General features: G+C 30.1%; 1 protein-coding gene and 1 pseudogene across 2 annotated transcripts; one reads left to right on the top strand and one right to left on the bottom strand.

The window, feature by feature from the left end:
* The first annotated feature begins 2320 nt into the window (after nt 1-2320).
* Nucleotides 2321-13246, top strand: LOC132935885 (ATP-dependent DNA helicase Q5-like). 2 transcript variants are annotated; one of them, XM_061002522.1, is made up of 11 exons: nt 2321-2451; nt 2524-2732; nt 2836-2960; nt 3071-3235; nt 3300-3479; nt 3553-3729; nt 3798-3909; nt 3971-4343; nt 4404-4523; nt 4598-4790; nt 12792-13246. In XM_061002522.1, exons 2-11 carry the CDS (start codon nt 2633-2635, stop codon nt 12885-12887), a joined length of 1641 nt encoding a protein of 546 aa, XP_060858505.1. In that variant the 5' UTR covers nt 2321-2451; nt 2524-2632; the 3' UTR covers nt 12888-13246. The 2 variants fall into 2 exon arrangements, with proteins under 2 accessions (XP_060858505.1, XP_060858504.1); XM_061002521.1 differs by having other exon boundaries at nt 3553-3741.
* On the bottom strand, nt 11403-12492 carry LOC132936105 (uncharacterized; annotated as a pseudogene).
* Nucleotides 13247-14613: the final 1367 nt, after the last annotated feature.

Here is a 14613-nt window from a genome sequence, read left to right as displayed (position 1 = left end):
CAAACATAATATTACATATTTTATTTTATATCATGATTTGAAACAACATAATATATGTTAATAATTATGGTTCGCTTTTAAAAGAATAGGTACCATGTTCCATAAAATATTGTTTGAAATGTTTGATAATTATTTGTATTACCTATTTGACGTTACACAATATATAATAATAATAATATTAAAATATAATAATAATAATAATATTATATACAATAATATTGCTAATGTTTACATTATAAACATATTAAGGGGGACGAGGTGGCCGAGTGGTTTAACGCGACGGATTCGGCACAGCCGGTCCGAGTTCGATCCTCGACCACCGGGCGGCATTTAAATACATATAATAGTTATAAATGAATATGTTTGTAAATAAGATCTCTGGGAAGAAGATAGGCTAATTTAAAAAGGGTTAAATTTGGTTTTTTTATCCATTGCATTTTAGGACGGTTAGGTAAGGTTAGGATTTCGTAAAAACAACCAACTTGGTATTACTTTGATACTTTAGAGTTATTAAATCATACACTTATGTATAAGCTGCACGAGGTCCGCGATCTACCATAGGTAGATTGCCTACCTGATAATATACTGCTGCGAATCAGAATTTTTATTTCGGGCAACGGAAAAGTTAAGATAAGTTTTGAACACTATACACCGAATATTAAACAACGAATTAAACAAAGTTTGAATCATATAGAGTTGGTAAATTTAACGAGCAACAAAGTGCACGGGATTAGCTAGTAATGTAATAAAAATTATTATTATAATATAATATAAAATAATATAAGTATAAAAGTAAATTAAGGGGGACGGAGTGGCCGAGCGGACGGTTGCAATGCGCACCGTCGCCAGTTCGAATCTCGGTCAACAAGGGCGGCACTTCTCTCCGGGCAGATACCTGTTTGGAGAGAGACCGCCATCCCCCGACCGGGCATGGCAAATACCTATGGGTGCCCAAATCAAAAATTCCGCCAACACAAACACATACTTGGAAAGTAACTACAGTACCCTCTCTACAGTATCACAGGCTAATGACCTTATATAGTTAACTATATATATATAGTTGAAGCCTCAACCCTAATAAAAAAAAAGTAAATTACCTAAATAAATAATTGTTTTTTTTATGATTAACTTCATTTTTTAAGGTTATTTATATGCGGATGGTGTGTAACCCATGGGTTACTTTTCATGTAATATTAGGTTGGGCCTACCCACCCCCTCCCCCCAAACATTTTAGCCATAGTTGCGCCATGACTGTCAATGGTTTATGCTAGGTACTAACCAAACACCTGACGCGGCCCGCATTAGTAGCAAGTACAATGTACAAGCCATAGACCTATAAACTAATGGACAGCGCATTCCACTCCGCCCTGCCCTCAATGCACGGGTATCATATAAGAGAAAGAAAGAAGAAAGAACGAAGAGAGAAAAGAGAGAAAGAACATAAAGGGGGTAATCATACGTCTATGGAAACTAATACTGTATTTCCCCCACGTTCTCTTTTCTCTTTTACTCTATATCGTACCCCTGACCTCTCTCTCTATGCGCTGTCCATTAGTTTATAGGTCTATGGTACAAGCCTTAGATCATATACAATGGATGGAACTATGTGTGTATTTCTCGTATACCGAGGTGTGTCCAACATAACCCCCCACTACCCATTTAATTTCAAGGTACAACGAGTTATTACGCATGCGTTTCGCCAACAATCACTATAAAATAACAAATAAGTGGGGGATTATGTTGGATACAGCAAATGATTAAAGTAGCTCCATCCATTGTATATGATCTAAGGTACAAGCACTTCAGCGGCCAGTCTATCTTATCTCCAACCACCCCTACGGGATGCAAGCAGCGCGACCGACCCGACTCCATTGATAATATTCTTATATTATCTATGGTCGACTCTCCCACCGTGCCGGTTAGCCGATAGCATAATATCGTCCGACGTTAAACTCATTGCCCGAGCGGCAAGTCATGTATTATTATTTGGTCGTAATATTATAATACATAATTTGTGACATTCAGAAAGTGTTGGTGTTGTGTTTTTTCATCACATCAATCCTAATCAGAGACTCCGACCGGACCACGATCAACGGGTCCGCGTCACACCACTATCGTTACTACACAAGCGCTTCGATCAATAAGTTAACAGTACCTAGGTATTATCAAATAATCTAGTATCATTAGTATTTGGTATCATTCTTTTCTTTATCAATGTATCATTCCGTCTTTCATCTTTCATCATGTTGATATTGATTGTTGAACACTTTAATAATAATAATAATAATAACCTTATTTTTACTGTTGTACATGATTTAAGCAACTTGGTGTGATCGTACAAGTCCACGCAATACGTCACTTGCTTACCCGTATTATCATATTGTCATTAAATTATTATTACTATATATTACTCTATATCACGGGCTTACCGAAGGATCTGACAGTCAAAAAGTTACCATCATATCTTGTTTTTATATCATGACTGTAGTTGTAGACGTCTGACGGTCCTTTTCTTTTTTTTAGGATGCCTGCACAGTGCACGTTGTACAATTAATACTCAATTCATTGATAATAATATTGTACGGGCAAACGAAAAAAATTGTTGCCCAACAGGCGTTAGAACATTATTGACATGGACGACGAATCACTATTAAAATACTTGCGTCATTATTTCCATCACTCCGACTTTAAGAACGAAACGCAGAAGGACGCTATCTTAGCAATATTGAAAAGTAAGTACTTACACAGAATGCATTTTGCCATTGAGTTATACAATTTGGTTATGTGTACCTGTTTTATTTACGGTTTTTTGAATGGCGAGTATTGTGTTTGAAGGAAATACTGATGTTATTGTGTCGTTTCCGAGTGGTTATGGCAGGACAATGTGCTACCAACTGCCCTCTTTAATTTATTTGAAGAGAATGACAATAGTGATCATTCCTCTCATTGCACGGATAATGGTGAGTGTCGATTTTTTGACAAAAGCTATGGTATTATTTGGGTATAATCTATTTAGGTACCTATATAACTCAATATAAGTAGGTAGGTAATTAGTATTATGTTACTGTAGGACCAAGTTAATAGCTTGAAGCGTTTGGAAATTCACACTGAAGTTATTACTACATTAACAACTATTAGTGAACAAATGCGTATTTATGGTGACTTACAATCTGAACTTAGAAAAAGCCACTTTCTTTATGTGACTACCGATCAAGCTTCAACTTCGGCGTTCAAAGTCAGTCAATATAATACTATATTAAATAAAATCATTATTATGTTTGATTGTTTTCTCTTCTCAGCAATTATTGTCTCACTTAATACAAACTAACAATCTATCATATATTGTCGTTGATGAAACACACTGTGAAAACCAATGGATTTATGGTCAAAAGAATAATGAGTATCATACACTGGGCATGTTAAGAAAAAAATACAAAGAAATTCCATGGATTGTGGTTACAGCTACAGCTGGTGTTGATGTAGATTATAAAATATTAATTATTATTAATGGAACCCGTTCAATTATTTTTAAATACATTATATTATAAATAGGTAGTTGATTTCTTGAGGAGAGTTTTATATATTAAAGATGATCCTAAGACTTGTGTAAGGTTTTCAATTCCATGCTATAGACCAAATCTATTTTATGATGTAGTTCAAGACAACACCAATGGAGTTTCAGTACCTCATTTAAAGATATTCATTGACAAATATTTAACTGAAGAAATTGTGAGTCTCGGAGTAAGTATTTAATTTGTACAATATACACGTTTTAATACTAATACATTATCTTTTAGTCAGACTCAGAAAAACCTTCTGGATTAATATTTTGTAAGACGCGAGAGGTTACTGAACAATTAGTCAAAGATCTAAAACAAAATGGTATTTCGATTGCTGCCTATCATGCTGGTAAGTACATTATATGTTTCATTTAATTTAAATATTCTACTAACGATTTTATTTTGAACAGGGCTAGAGGAAGTTGATCGTAGTTCTGTTAAAGACTTGTTTATGAAAGGACATTATCAACTTCTTGCTGTAACTAGCATTTCTGGAATGGAAATTAATAAAGCGAATATAAGATTAGTCGTACATTGGGGCTTGCCGTCTAGTGTTTTGACTTATTATTATGAATCAGGTCAAGCTGGAAAGGACGGTAACCCAGCTCGATGTCGAATTTACTTAACAAAGCGAGCGACATCATACTATAATCCAAAAAATGAATCGATGTTGGCCGCTGCAATCAATTCAGTCAATTCTATCGAACAAATACAAAATTCAGCAAAAAGTTTCCTTGTATTTCTTCATTCTCGTTATATGAAAGATTTCTGTGAAGGTTTAAAGTATGATATATAATTGGTACCTAAAAATGTACATTATATTATTTTTGTTTATTAAAATAGGTGTAGGCACAGATTTTTTTCCGAATATTTTGGAGATGAAAGAATGGAGTGTATTGATAAATGTGACGTATGTTCCATAGTATCTCATGGCTTTTATGGAGGACGCAGTGCTATTAGACTGTATATTAAATCATAATTTCATAATTATAAAACTATATAAAATAGCTGTCTTAATTTGTAAAATTTTTATTCAGAGAAATGCTACAAATGGGTATGAATACTTACATCAAAAATATTTGTTCCAAATATCACGAATTGCAAAAAAATAACATGCTTACAACTACAGATGCACTAAATATAATGAAGGTCTGTGATGAATTTGTGAAAGCTAATAATTCCAACAACCCTAAAGCCACACATACAACTTTCAATGCTTATGAAAAAATGGTAAGATGTAATCTATAATCATTTAATTAACTATACATAGATATATTATTAAGTAATTGTTTTATGAAAACTTCAGTTTATTGTTTTTAGTTTTAAGTTTATAACTTAACGTCTAGTTTAGTAAAATATAATTTATTATATACTAGCTGATCCCGCTGGCACTGCGTTGCCCATTAAATGTACTAATTCTATATGACTCAAACTTTGTTTAATTCGTTATTTAATATTCGGTGTATGGTGTATAGTATTCAAAATTTATCTTAACTTTTCTCTTGCCCGGAATAAAAAGTCTGATTCTCAGCAGTATATTATCAGGTAGGCAATCTACCTGCGGTAGATCGCGGACCCCGAGCTGTTTGAACGTAAGTGTATGATTTAACTCTAAAGTATCAAAATTGTACCAAGTTTGTCATTTTTACTTAATTCCACCTATGGAGGATTAATATTAACAATTAATACAAAAGCCTAACGCAACCATATTAAAATCTGATGAATAAAAAAAAAACAAATTTAACACTTTTTAAATTAGCCTATATTCTTCCCAGGTCTAATCTACACACAAACATTCATTTTTATCTATACTAACGTATAAAATGATAGCGTTTGTTTGTATGTTCGGGATAAACTCCGAAACTACTGAACTGATTTCGAAAATTCTTTCACCAATACAAAGCCACATTCTTTGTGAGTGTTATAGGCTAATTTAAAAAGGGAAGTGATCACCCCGGTAGATGCTCAAACAGGAATTTTGAGATTTACGATAGAAATTTTTGTTTTTTAATGGTTGCTATGGGTTATATATAGAGATAAAAATAATTGTATAGACGTTGTTCTTGTTTTTGGCCATGTCGCCAGGTGTGCACTTAAGAGGCCATAACTTCGGAACCACTTATCCCACAGCGTAAAAACTTCATAGAAACTATCTACATATCAATCTTAATATGCCCTGAAACTTTTATCAAAATCGGTTTGGTGGATCTTGAGTTATAAAATTTATTCAAAATGTACACTTATTTTTTATATATATAGATTATTTCTATATATTTCTATATTAGAAATTTTTCCATAATAATTTAAGAGTAAAAAATTTAGGATTTTAAATCAAGTCATTAGTGCAATAATTATATTTGTAATAACCTTTTAGCATCATTTTAATTAGAATTGTTTGTACTTCGAGGGTCATCCAGAAAATTTGGTTACAGTATTTATGTTAAATTAAAAAATGGTTATATTTTAATAAAACTTACAAGATATCCAGGGGCGGAGTGGGAGTCCAGGCCGGACCGTCCAGGCCGGGAGTTTAAAATTTATCCAGGCCACCCACCAAAATTTTTTTTCTCGCTACGCTCTAATTTGGTTTTTCCATTCACCTATTTCATAACTATTATATAAGTAGATTTAATTCTAGTGCAATTTATAACTTGAAAAAAAAATTAATTTTTTTCAATGAGTTAAGTTAATTTTTTTTTTTTTTGTTTACTTTTAAATTTAACTGAAGCCTGAAGGCAATTTAATTGAATTAACTTAACTAGCCAGACTTAATTATTTTCATTAAATTGCCCACCTTTTATTAATATACTACTAATACCTGAATGTCTGAAAAATAACATTTGTAGGCATAGTTTAATAGTTGAAACCAACGAAATATTAATAATTAATAATTATATATTGTGTTTTCATGGTTTAGGTATAGTAGGTATAATGTAATAAGTAATAAATAAATACATAAATTATAAACAATATAATAAAAATTAAAAATGGTTTATACATTTATAATAATAATTTAAATAATAGTTTAGATTTCTCACCAACTGCATCTATGATAATATCATTATCAATTTCCATGAGAATTTTATTTTCAATGGCCATTAGCATAAAAGACTCAAGATGTTCATTGGTCATTGAATTTCTCAGCCTGTTTTTTAAATATTTCAATGTTGAGAATGACCTTTCACAAGCAACTTGCGTAACAGGGAGGGTTAAAATATATTGATATGCTATAGTTAATGTCGGGTAAGCATTTGCAAATAAATTATATTTAATTAAAACATTATTACAACATATTACACAGTTCTTAGGTAGGTGTACCTTTTAGAAAAAATTAATCTAATTGATTACATTTTTCAGCACATTTTGCAAGTAATTTTTTGTTTTTTTCGCGATCTCTTTCTGCCCCTCCTTTCCTCGTTTTATTCATAATTACAATATAATATCGTACGATCAATAATATAAAAACTTAAATTTTCATTAGAGAGCAAACAAATTAACATGTTAACAACAACTGGATTAATAAAAGGAAAAACGTGGATAAACAACACTGTCGACACGCTCAACACCAAGTGATCAGTGTACAAATATCAAACACTAATGACTAATTTGTTTGGGTTTATTACAGATATTATTTATAAAAATAACAATGACCAAAATAAAGGGACCAATAATACAAAATTAATATGTATTATCATTAATATTTATTATATTATTATAAATACCAGTATTTTAGACATTATTAGTATTATTAGTTATTATTAGTCATTAGGCATTGGCGCATTGCCAGTGGCGGATTTAAGGGTTTAAATAAAGTCGGCAAATCCATAAGAGGGGCCTCGTAAAAAATTTCAGTCACATACTTACCGCTATTTTACAAAACCGCTCCCTTCGCTCGCGAAAACAATACTAACCATGAACCAACATTCTTTTTAGAAAATAATAGAAAATGTATTTTATTTATTTTTTACAAATAAAATAACATTTATAATAGCTATATAAAATTAAAAACAATTATAGCTGAGAACCTCTGCGAACTTTGGCCTTGGAAAACTTTTCGATAAGTTCAGTCATATTGAGGTCTTGGGCTGCTTCGTACTCCATTGAAAGTAAGGCTAAATTGCTTGTTCGATTTTGAACCGTAGTTGAACGAAGATAATTTTTTAATCTTCTTAGTACACTCATAGCTCTTTCAGCACTCGCACTTCCAATAGGTAGTGTTAAAAATATTTTTAAAAGAGTTTCCATTTGGGGCAATACATCAGACAATGAATGTTTAATAATGAATGTCAAATAACTTAATATATTACCTGTGCTTTCTGATTCTTTTGAATCAAAATAATAACTCTGAAACGACATTATTTCAAGAGACAATTCATTTACAGTAAAGTAATCATATTGTAACACAATAGCTTCACACTTTCTCTTCACATCTTCTATATTTAATTTTTTCAGTTCATCTGGATTTAAAAAATAAAACAAATCTAAGACTTTGGAAAATCCATTCATCCTCTCATTTAATTCGCCAATCATGTTGTCTAATGTTTCAAAATAAATTTGTCTATGTTTTTCTTCTTCTGATAAAATTATACCTCTAGTATTTTCATCAATTGGTAACGGCATTTTTTTGTCCTCTTCTGTGGAAATTCTGCTGGTCCTAAAACATCTGTAAAGATATCAAAATTTGACCAAACATTTTTGGCTTCTGTAACAAATGCATTATATTGATCATGAGTTCTTAAAACATTTAATTTGTCAACTACAGATTGGAAACTTTGTACCACCAAAAACAAATCATTACTTTTTGACTGTAATAATCGGGATACTACATCAATAATTTGTAGTATTTTATTCCACCATATTAAATTTAAAAAAAATACCCAATTTAATGATTTTTATTAAACATCTAGCTCGGAATAAATTTTCAGAATTAGTTTCTGAATTTTCAGATTCTTCTTCTAAACATTCTACAACGGATTGAAAATTTGAAAGTAAAGCTTCAGTTGCTTTAACTCTAGCAGACACCCTTGTTTTACACAGACCTTTTAAACGAAGAGGGTGTTTTACTTTATTTGATATATTTTTTTTCAAACTTGTCATTTTTGATGTATTTTTATTTTTCTGGTCATCATTTTCTATTTCACTTTCACTATCAGCAACTAATGAAATATTATTAGTGTCTTCTAATTCACGTTCGTATAAATTTTGATCTTCATTTACTAAGCTTGTAAAACATTCAGCAGATTTTGATTTTTCTAAAATAAGTTCCATCGTCTATGAGAATGAGCAATGAGAATCATAAATGTTTTGTAGACAAGCAAAAAACACTTTAACATTAGTACTGTATTTTTCTTCCGCTGCATTTTGTAAAACTAAATTTATTTGGTGACTAGGGCAATGAATATATGGAGCATAGGCTTTTTCATTATTACAATTCTCTTTTAAGTAATCATTTATTTTTTTTTGGAGACCTCCATGAACGTCACTCATTACCGCGGCCCCATCATATGCTTGGCCAACTAAGTATTCCAGTATTTTTTACTATATATTATAATATATAGTATTCATAATCAATGATATTAGTTAAGGAAAATGGGAATAACACAAATTTATTATTATTTATTATTTTTATTTTTTTGAAATATTATTTATTTTCTATCGCTAATTTTAAATTTTCTCCTCTTCAACCTTACACCATGATTTTCAATCTTCATTTTGACTATTGGTATACCGACTATTTCAATAGACTACGTGCAAGTTATTGAACAGAGCGCTCCATAGTGGTGAATACATGCGTTACCGAGGGGATTAGTATAAACATGAATACTATTCAATGTGTATCATAACTAGCATGTCTAAATTGTTATTAATATTTATTAATATTTACCCATGGTCCTAAGACCAGAATAGGTACTAAAAAATGAATTCTTATCAGATTGTATAATTAAAAATTAAAATTGATATTACAGTTAATCAATTAAAAACCATAGTAGACTATTTTCAAAATAGGTAATGACAACATTTAATTTTCCAAGTAGGTTTTGATTTGAATTCGTTAAATTGTTTTATAATGTCTAACATAAAAGACATAATAATTAAGTGTGGTTTTCAAAGTATTTATAGTAATATTATTTGAAAATAGTAAAGGTAAACATTTAGCTGATAGTGGCCATGTAACTTTTGTTACTGAAGTGAGACCACCAAATAATTTTTCTGTGATCACAGCAATTATTATAAAACAAACGTCAGTCGCATTACGTCCATGGCAAGTTAAACTAGAAGTAGGTTATTAATTTAAACAAAATTTAATTTATTTCAATAATTATTACTAACACATGTATCATATACCTTATTCCTACAATTAGATGATACCAGAACCATAACTAGATGTTTTTGTAATTGTTCAGCTTGAGCTTCTGAAAAGTGCAAGCATGTTGCTGCATTAATTCATTATATTAACAATGAAGATAGCTTTTAAAAAACTGATTTTCCTCAGATTTGGGGAAACCATAAAAAGTGGGGGAAGAAAAATATTAAAAAGGCAAAACAATTAAACAGCTCTTTCCCCCCATGAAAAAACGTAAAAATGTAATACTAAGTATTAGCCATTATGACTGGGTTAATATCTATAATATATTGTTAATTAATTGTGGTGTAAATAAGTTGATACAAGAGGAACTAATGTCAGAAGATGATAGAGAATGTAAAATGTGTTTAAATTAAATTATAGAAAGTATTGAAATGAAAGAAATATTTATGAAAAATGATAGGTTAATGAATTCAGTTGTCGAGAATCAATCAAGTTACGATCACAGCTATGTTAATCAACTTATTAAATTTCCTTTGAATAAAAATGAGGATAAGTTTTATTTTAATACGATTGTAGTGAAAAAATGAAGTTAAATCTATTTTCAATAGCACATTGGAACAATCTAATAGTAGCAAATGGACAGAACACAGAGATGTAAAGATTTCTGCAACTAAATGCCACAAAATAAAAATTTGTAAAAATATGTCAGCTGAATATCAACAAACAATTATTGATATTATTTCTAATGATGTGAAATTAATTGGTAAAGCATTATTAAATACAGCATATGGTACATAAACTGAAATGACAGCTATTGAAACATATTGTGAAATGTTCAACAAAAAAATAATAAAAGCTGAACTTATTATTCATTCTCAATACCCTTGGTTATGTGCATCACCAGATTCATTGGTTCTATCTCAAAATGGAGAAAACATTTTGGAAATTAAATGCCCTATAAGAGCCAAAAACAATCCTATAGTGGATGAAGACACAGGAAATTTAAACTTATAATATTTGAAGTATGAAAATGGAAAAGTAGTATTAAGGTCATCTCATCAATATTATACACAATGCCAGATTTTAATGTTTGTTTCTGAGCTAAATGAATGTGATTTATTTATATATAACATAGATCCAGTATTAATTACTCTAAAAAAAGATGAATATTTTTTAAAACAATTTCTTTTTAAAGTAGAATGTTTTTATTTCAAATATTATTTACCGAAATTGAGTGCATCTTAACAACAGGCATGTATTAAAAGATTAAAAATATAAAATGATATACAATATAATGTAAATGTAAAAAATATAAGGTACATACTTATAATTAGGTATTAATATAAAAAATACATTATTAAAAACAGAATAATATTATTTTCTTTTTTATGTTTGATTAATCAAGTTTAAGGTTGTAGAGTAAAAATTATTATATACAAGATAACATAAATTGTTTAAAAGAGTGGGGGGGGGGGCTATAACATGAAATATTATGCTATCGTGTATTGCACCCGTAATTAGTCACAATCAAAATTTTATTTTTTATCATTTTTTATTATTAGAGGTTGGAAATTTGTCAGAAAACAACACACATGAACAATATCATCTATATGAGGTAGAAGCACTATTTGTTTTTTATTAACCACTCCGTGAGTTTTTAACCCGGCAAAGAATCTTTCTACATGGATTCTTTTGCTAGCAATGGTGTACATTTCAAGAATCTCTTGTTCTGTAAATCTCCCATAATGTCATTGGTGATAAATAAGTCACTTGCTCTTCCTCCATAACATTTTGAAATAAACGAAACCGCTCCACTGGGAGTGATTGCAGCCAAACATTTTACAGTATAATAGCATTTGTACCTAGAGTACATATACACTCTTTGTTCAATTGTGAGGGACTGCTCGACTTTTATTTCGGTACAGTCTATAATACAACGGGTATTAGGGTATAATTTTTTAAATCCTTCGGGTAAAGTTTCTTTAATTGTACTTTTACTGGGCCAAAAAATTAGATTTTTTGTTTTCATGCTTAATATTTCTAAACACTGGAAAAAATTCTACTTACAGAAGTACGGTGTATATTAAATAAAACACCAATTGCTAAAAACGTTAAGTTATGCTTTATTTTTATCAGAAATATTAATAGTCTATCATTTTTACTTGTAGAACTATTGCATACTTGTGGTAGCATTGGGCATAATAGGTCAAATACTTTATAAGTAGTACCAGTCAAATCTTTGAGTGAATTTTCATTTTTTTTTTAATTAAATCCATGAAATCTATCACAAGATAAGCATGAGTTTATACTTTTTGAATCTGGGCCACAAGATTTATCAGAAGTAGATGTAAGGATATTATGAAAACCACAAAAGATATTTGGGGAATTTACTTAAATTCTAACATTTTGATTTTCAAATTAACATTCAAAAGAAACCTGAACAGATTCCATAGGTTCAAATGCAACCTGAATACTAGCATTACAAGTAGTTTTACAAGGATTATCAGTTAATATGTCATTTAAATTACAATCAGTTGTATCTTCCAAAGCAGAATCAACTATTTTTTGCTTCTGGAAATATTGAAGGCACATAAGAAGGGCTATGAGAATCATTTGACCGCTCATTACCAACAAAATGTGCACTATATATTTTTATATGACGAATACAACTGTTTAATCATAATTCAAAGATCAAAAGAACTTAATGAGTTATGGCCATTACTTTGCATGACTGCCAAGTAATGGTGTGTAGCAGTATCCCCCAAGTAACACCGACATTTTCACACCAGAGCGCTAGTAATTCACTCGCACAGCGTCTATAGCTTTATCAAATGACTTCTGCTCCAATGGATACATTTTTATTTTTTTATATTTGTACTCTGTCTCATTGACAAAAATTCTGTTATTTTAAATATTTGTTATAGATGAAAGTGAGCAATGTGGATGTTGAATCACTACCTTCGTCTTCTACAGTTGAAAATGATGACAAAAAAGATGAAGACCAATTGCCTTCATCATAAATATTAGACATAATTGATAAATTAATTATAACTTTCATTTATTTTTTCTTTAAAATGAGTAATTGAATGTTACAAATGTGTATAAAAAAACCTCAATTTAAGTTGATTTTATGATTTAGCTAATGAATATAACTAAAATTACTTCAGAATTAATTATACTGAACTCATTAATTATAAACTTAAATTGTAACCATTTTTATATACATCATTTTTTTAAAACTGTTTTTAACTTAATAATTTAAGATAACATTTTGAAACCTAAGGATATTTATTGTAATTTAAATAAATGATTATCACTTAGTCAATGAATTAATTCTTAATATGGTTTTCATAAGATAAAGACATCTCATCTAGATTAATATAATCAATATACACCTTGATGTTCTTTATGTAAACGAAGTGATGACTATTTTACTAGTGTTTTTCTGATTAAATTTATAAAATAATCTTCATTGCTTCATCTGAATTAGAACATATTTAAATCAATTTTGTTAAAAACGCGTTTTGGTTAGGTTAGTGATGCACGTAATATCGAACACCTAATTCGGTGACTTGTCGCTGATATCGTCAACATTTTTTATTTAGATTATATTATTTAGAATATTAAAATAATACATTTCCAAAAAAAACCAGTTTTCAGAAAATTAAAAAAAAAACAGAATTTTTGGAAAATTAAAAAATTGTATTTACGCTTAAAAATTAAAATAATCTATGTAAAAAAACCATTTTGAAAAATAGATAAGGAAACATGTTATTGTCATTTCACACTTGCCAATACGTATATATCAATGTATTATTGTATTAAAATTTAAAATTAAACTATTAAAAATATGAATACGGATATTTCATTATTTGTTCTAAAAATAACATAGTTACAAATCAAATTGGTATTTATGTGAGAGTCTATTTCTCCGAAAATAAATCACCTGTAATTAATGTTATATAGTTAATATTACTTGTAAATTGTAGATCAAATATATAGACAGCGCACGATTGACAAATGAGTAATGACAATATTAATTAATAATTGTTAGGAAAATACGTATCAACAAAACATCATTATCGGAAATGCGGGATACTATTATTTTTTTTCAGTTTTTTCGTCAAAATCATTTTTTCCGGAATTTTTAAATGAAACCAAATTTTTCCGAAAAAAAACGGTAAAAACCCCGGGTTTTTTTCGGAAATTTTGATCCCTAATCTAAATAATGCTTCCTCTACAATCTACACGACTCTCGCGAGGTTGCCACGTCACAAACTACGAGGGACAGTGAGACTGTAGTTGGTACTCCTTGCTTTTTGTAAGTTGTAGTCTTGTTTTGTTCACCTGCGTTCTCGTGCAGGCTTGCACCATAAGCCGACAAAAATGGCGTGCACACGAGGTGTGGCGAGACGAGACGAGATGAGACGACGCGAGTGAATCGACTACGTGCTCTGCCTCGTGTAGTCGTGTCGCCTCGGTGTTTGATAATATCTCATCCACTCTTATCATTTTTTCTGACAACTACCAAAAGAGTACTGAGCACGGTTGTAGATATTTACAACCGTGGTACTGAGTAATAAGTAATAATTCTATAATCGATGGGTGACTAATACGTCTTAACTCAAATTAAAAGTAAAATGTTACAGGCTTTGATTTGTATTTGTTTTATGTGTAACGTGTAAGAATTACATCGACAGAAACAAGATTTTCAACGATTCATTTGGAGTTCAAGAAGTTACACGA

This window comes from Metopolophium dirhodum, chromosome 1, assembly GCF_019925205.1.
Source record: "Metopolophium dirhodum isolate CAU chromosome 1, ASM1992520v1, whole genome shotgun sequence".
In the NCBI taxonomy this organism is placed as follows: Eukaryota; Metazoa; Arthropoda; class Insecta; order Hemiptera; family Aphididae; genus Metopolophium; species Metopolophium dirhodum.
Note: the sequence above shows the minus strand (reverse complement) of the source record. Positions and strands in the feature narration are given on the sequence as shown.

Bases quoted from the DNA above. Each gene is read 5' to 3' on its own strand.
- LOC132935885 (XM_061002521.1), top strand. From the start codon at position 2,633: ATGGACGACGAATCACTATTAAAATACTTGCGTCATTATTTCCATCAC. The intron at 2,733-2,835 runs GTAAGTACTTAC...TTGTGTTTGAAG, and splicing joins TATCTTAGCAATATTGAAAA to GAAATACTGATGTTATTGTG. The intron at 4,524-4,597 runs GTATATTAAATC...ATTTTTATTCAG, and splicing joins GGACGCAGTGCTATTAGACT to AGAAATGCTACAAATGGGTA.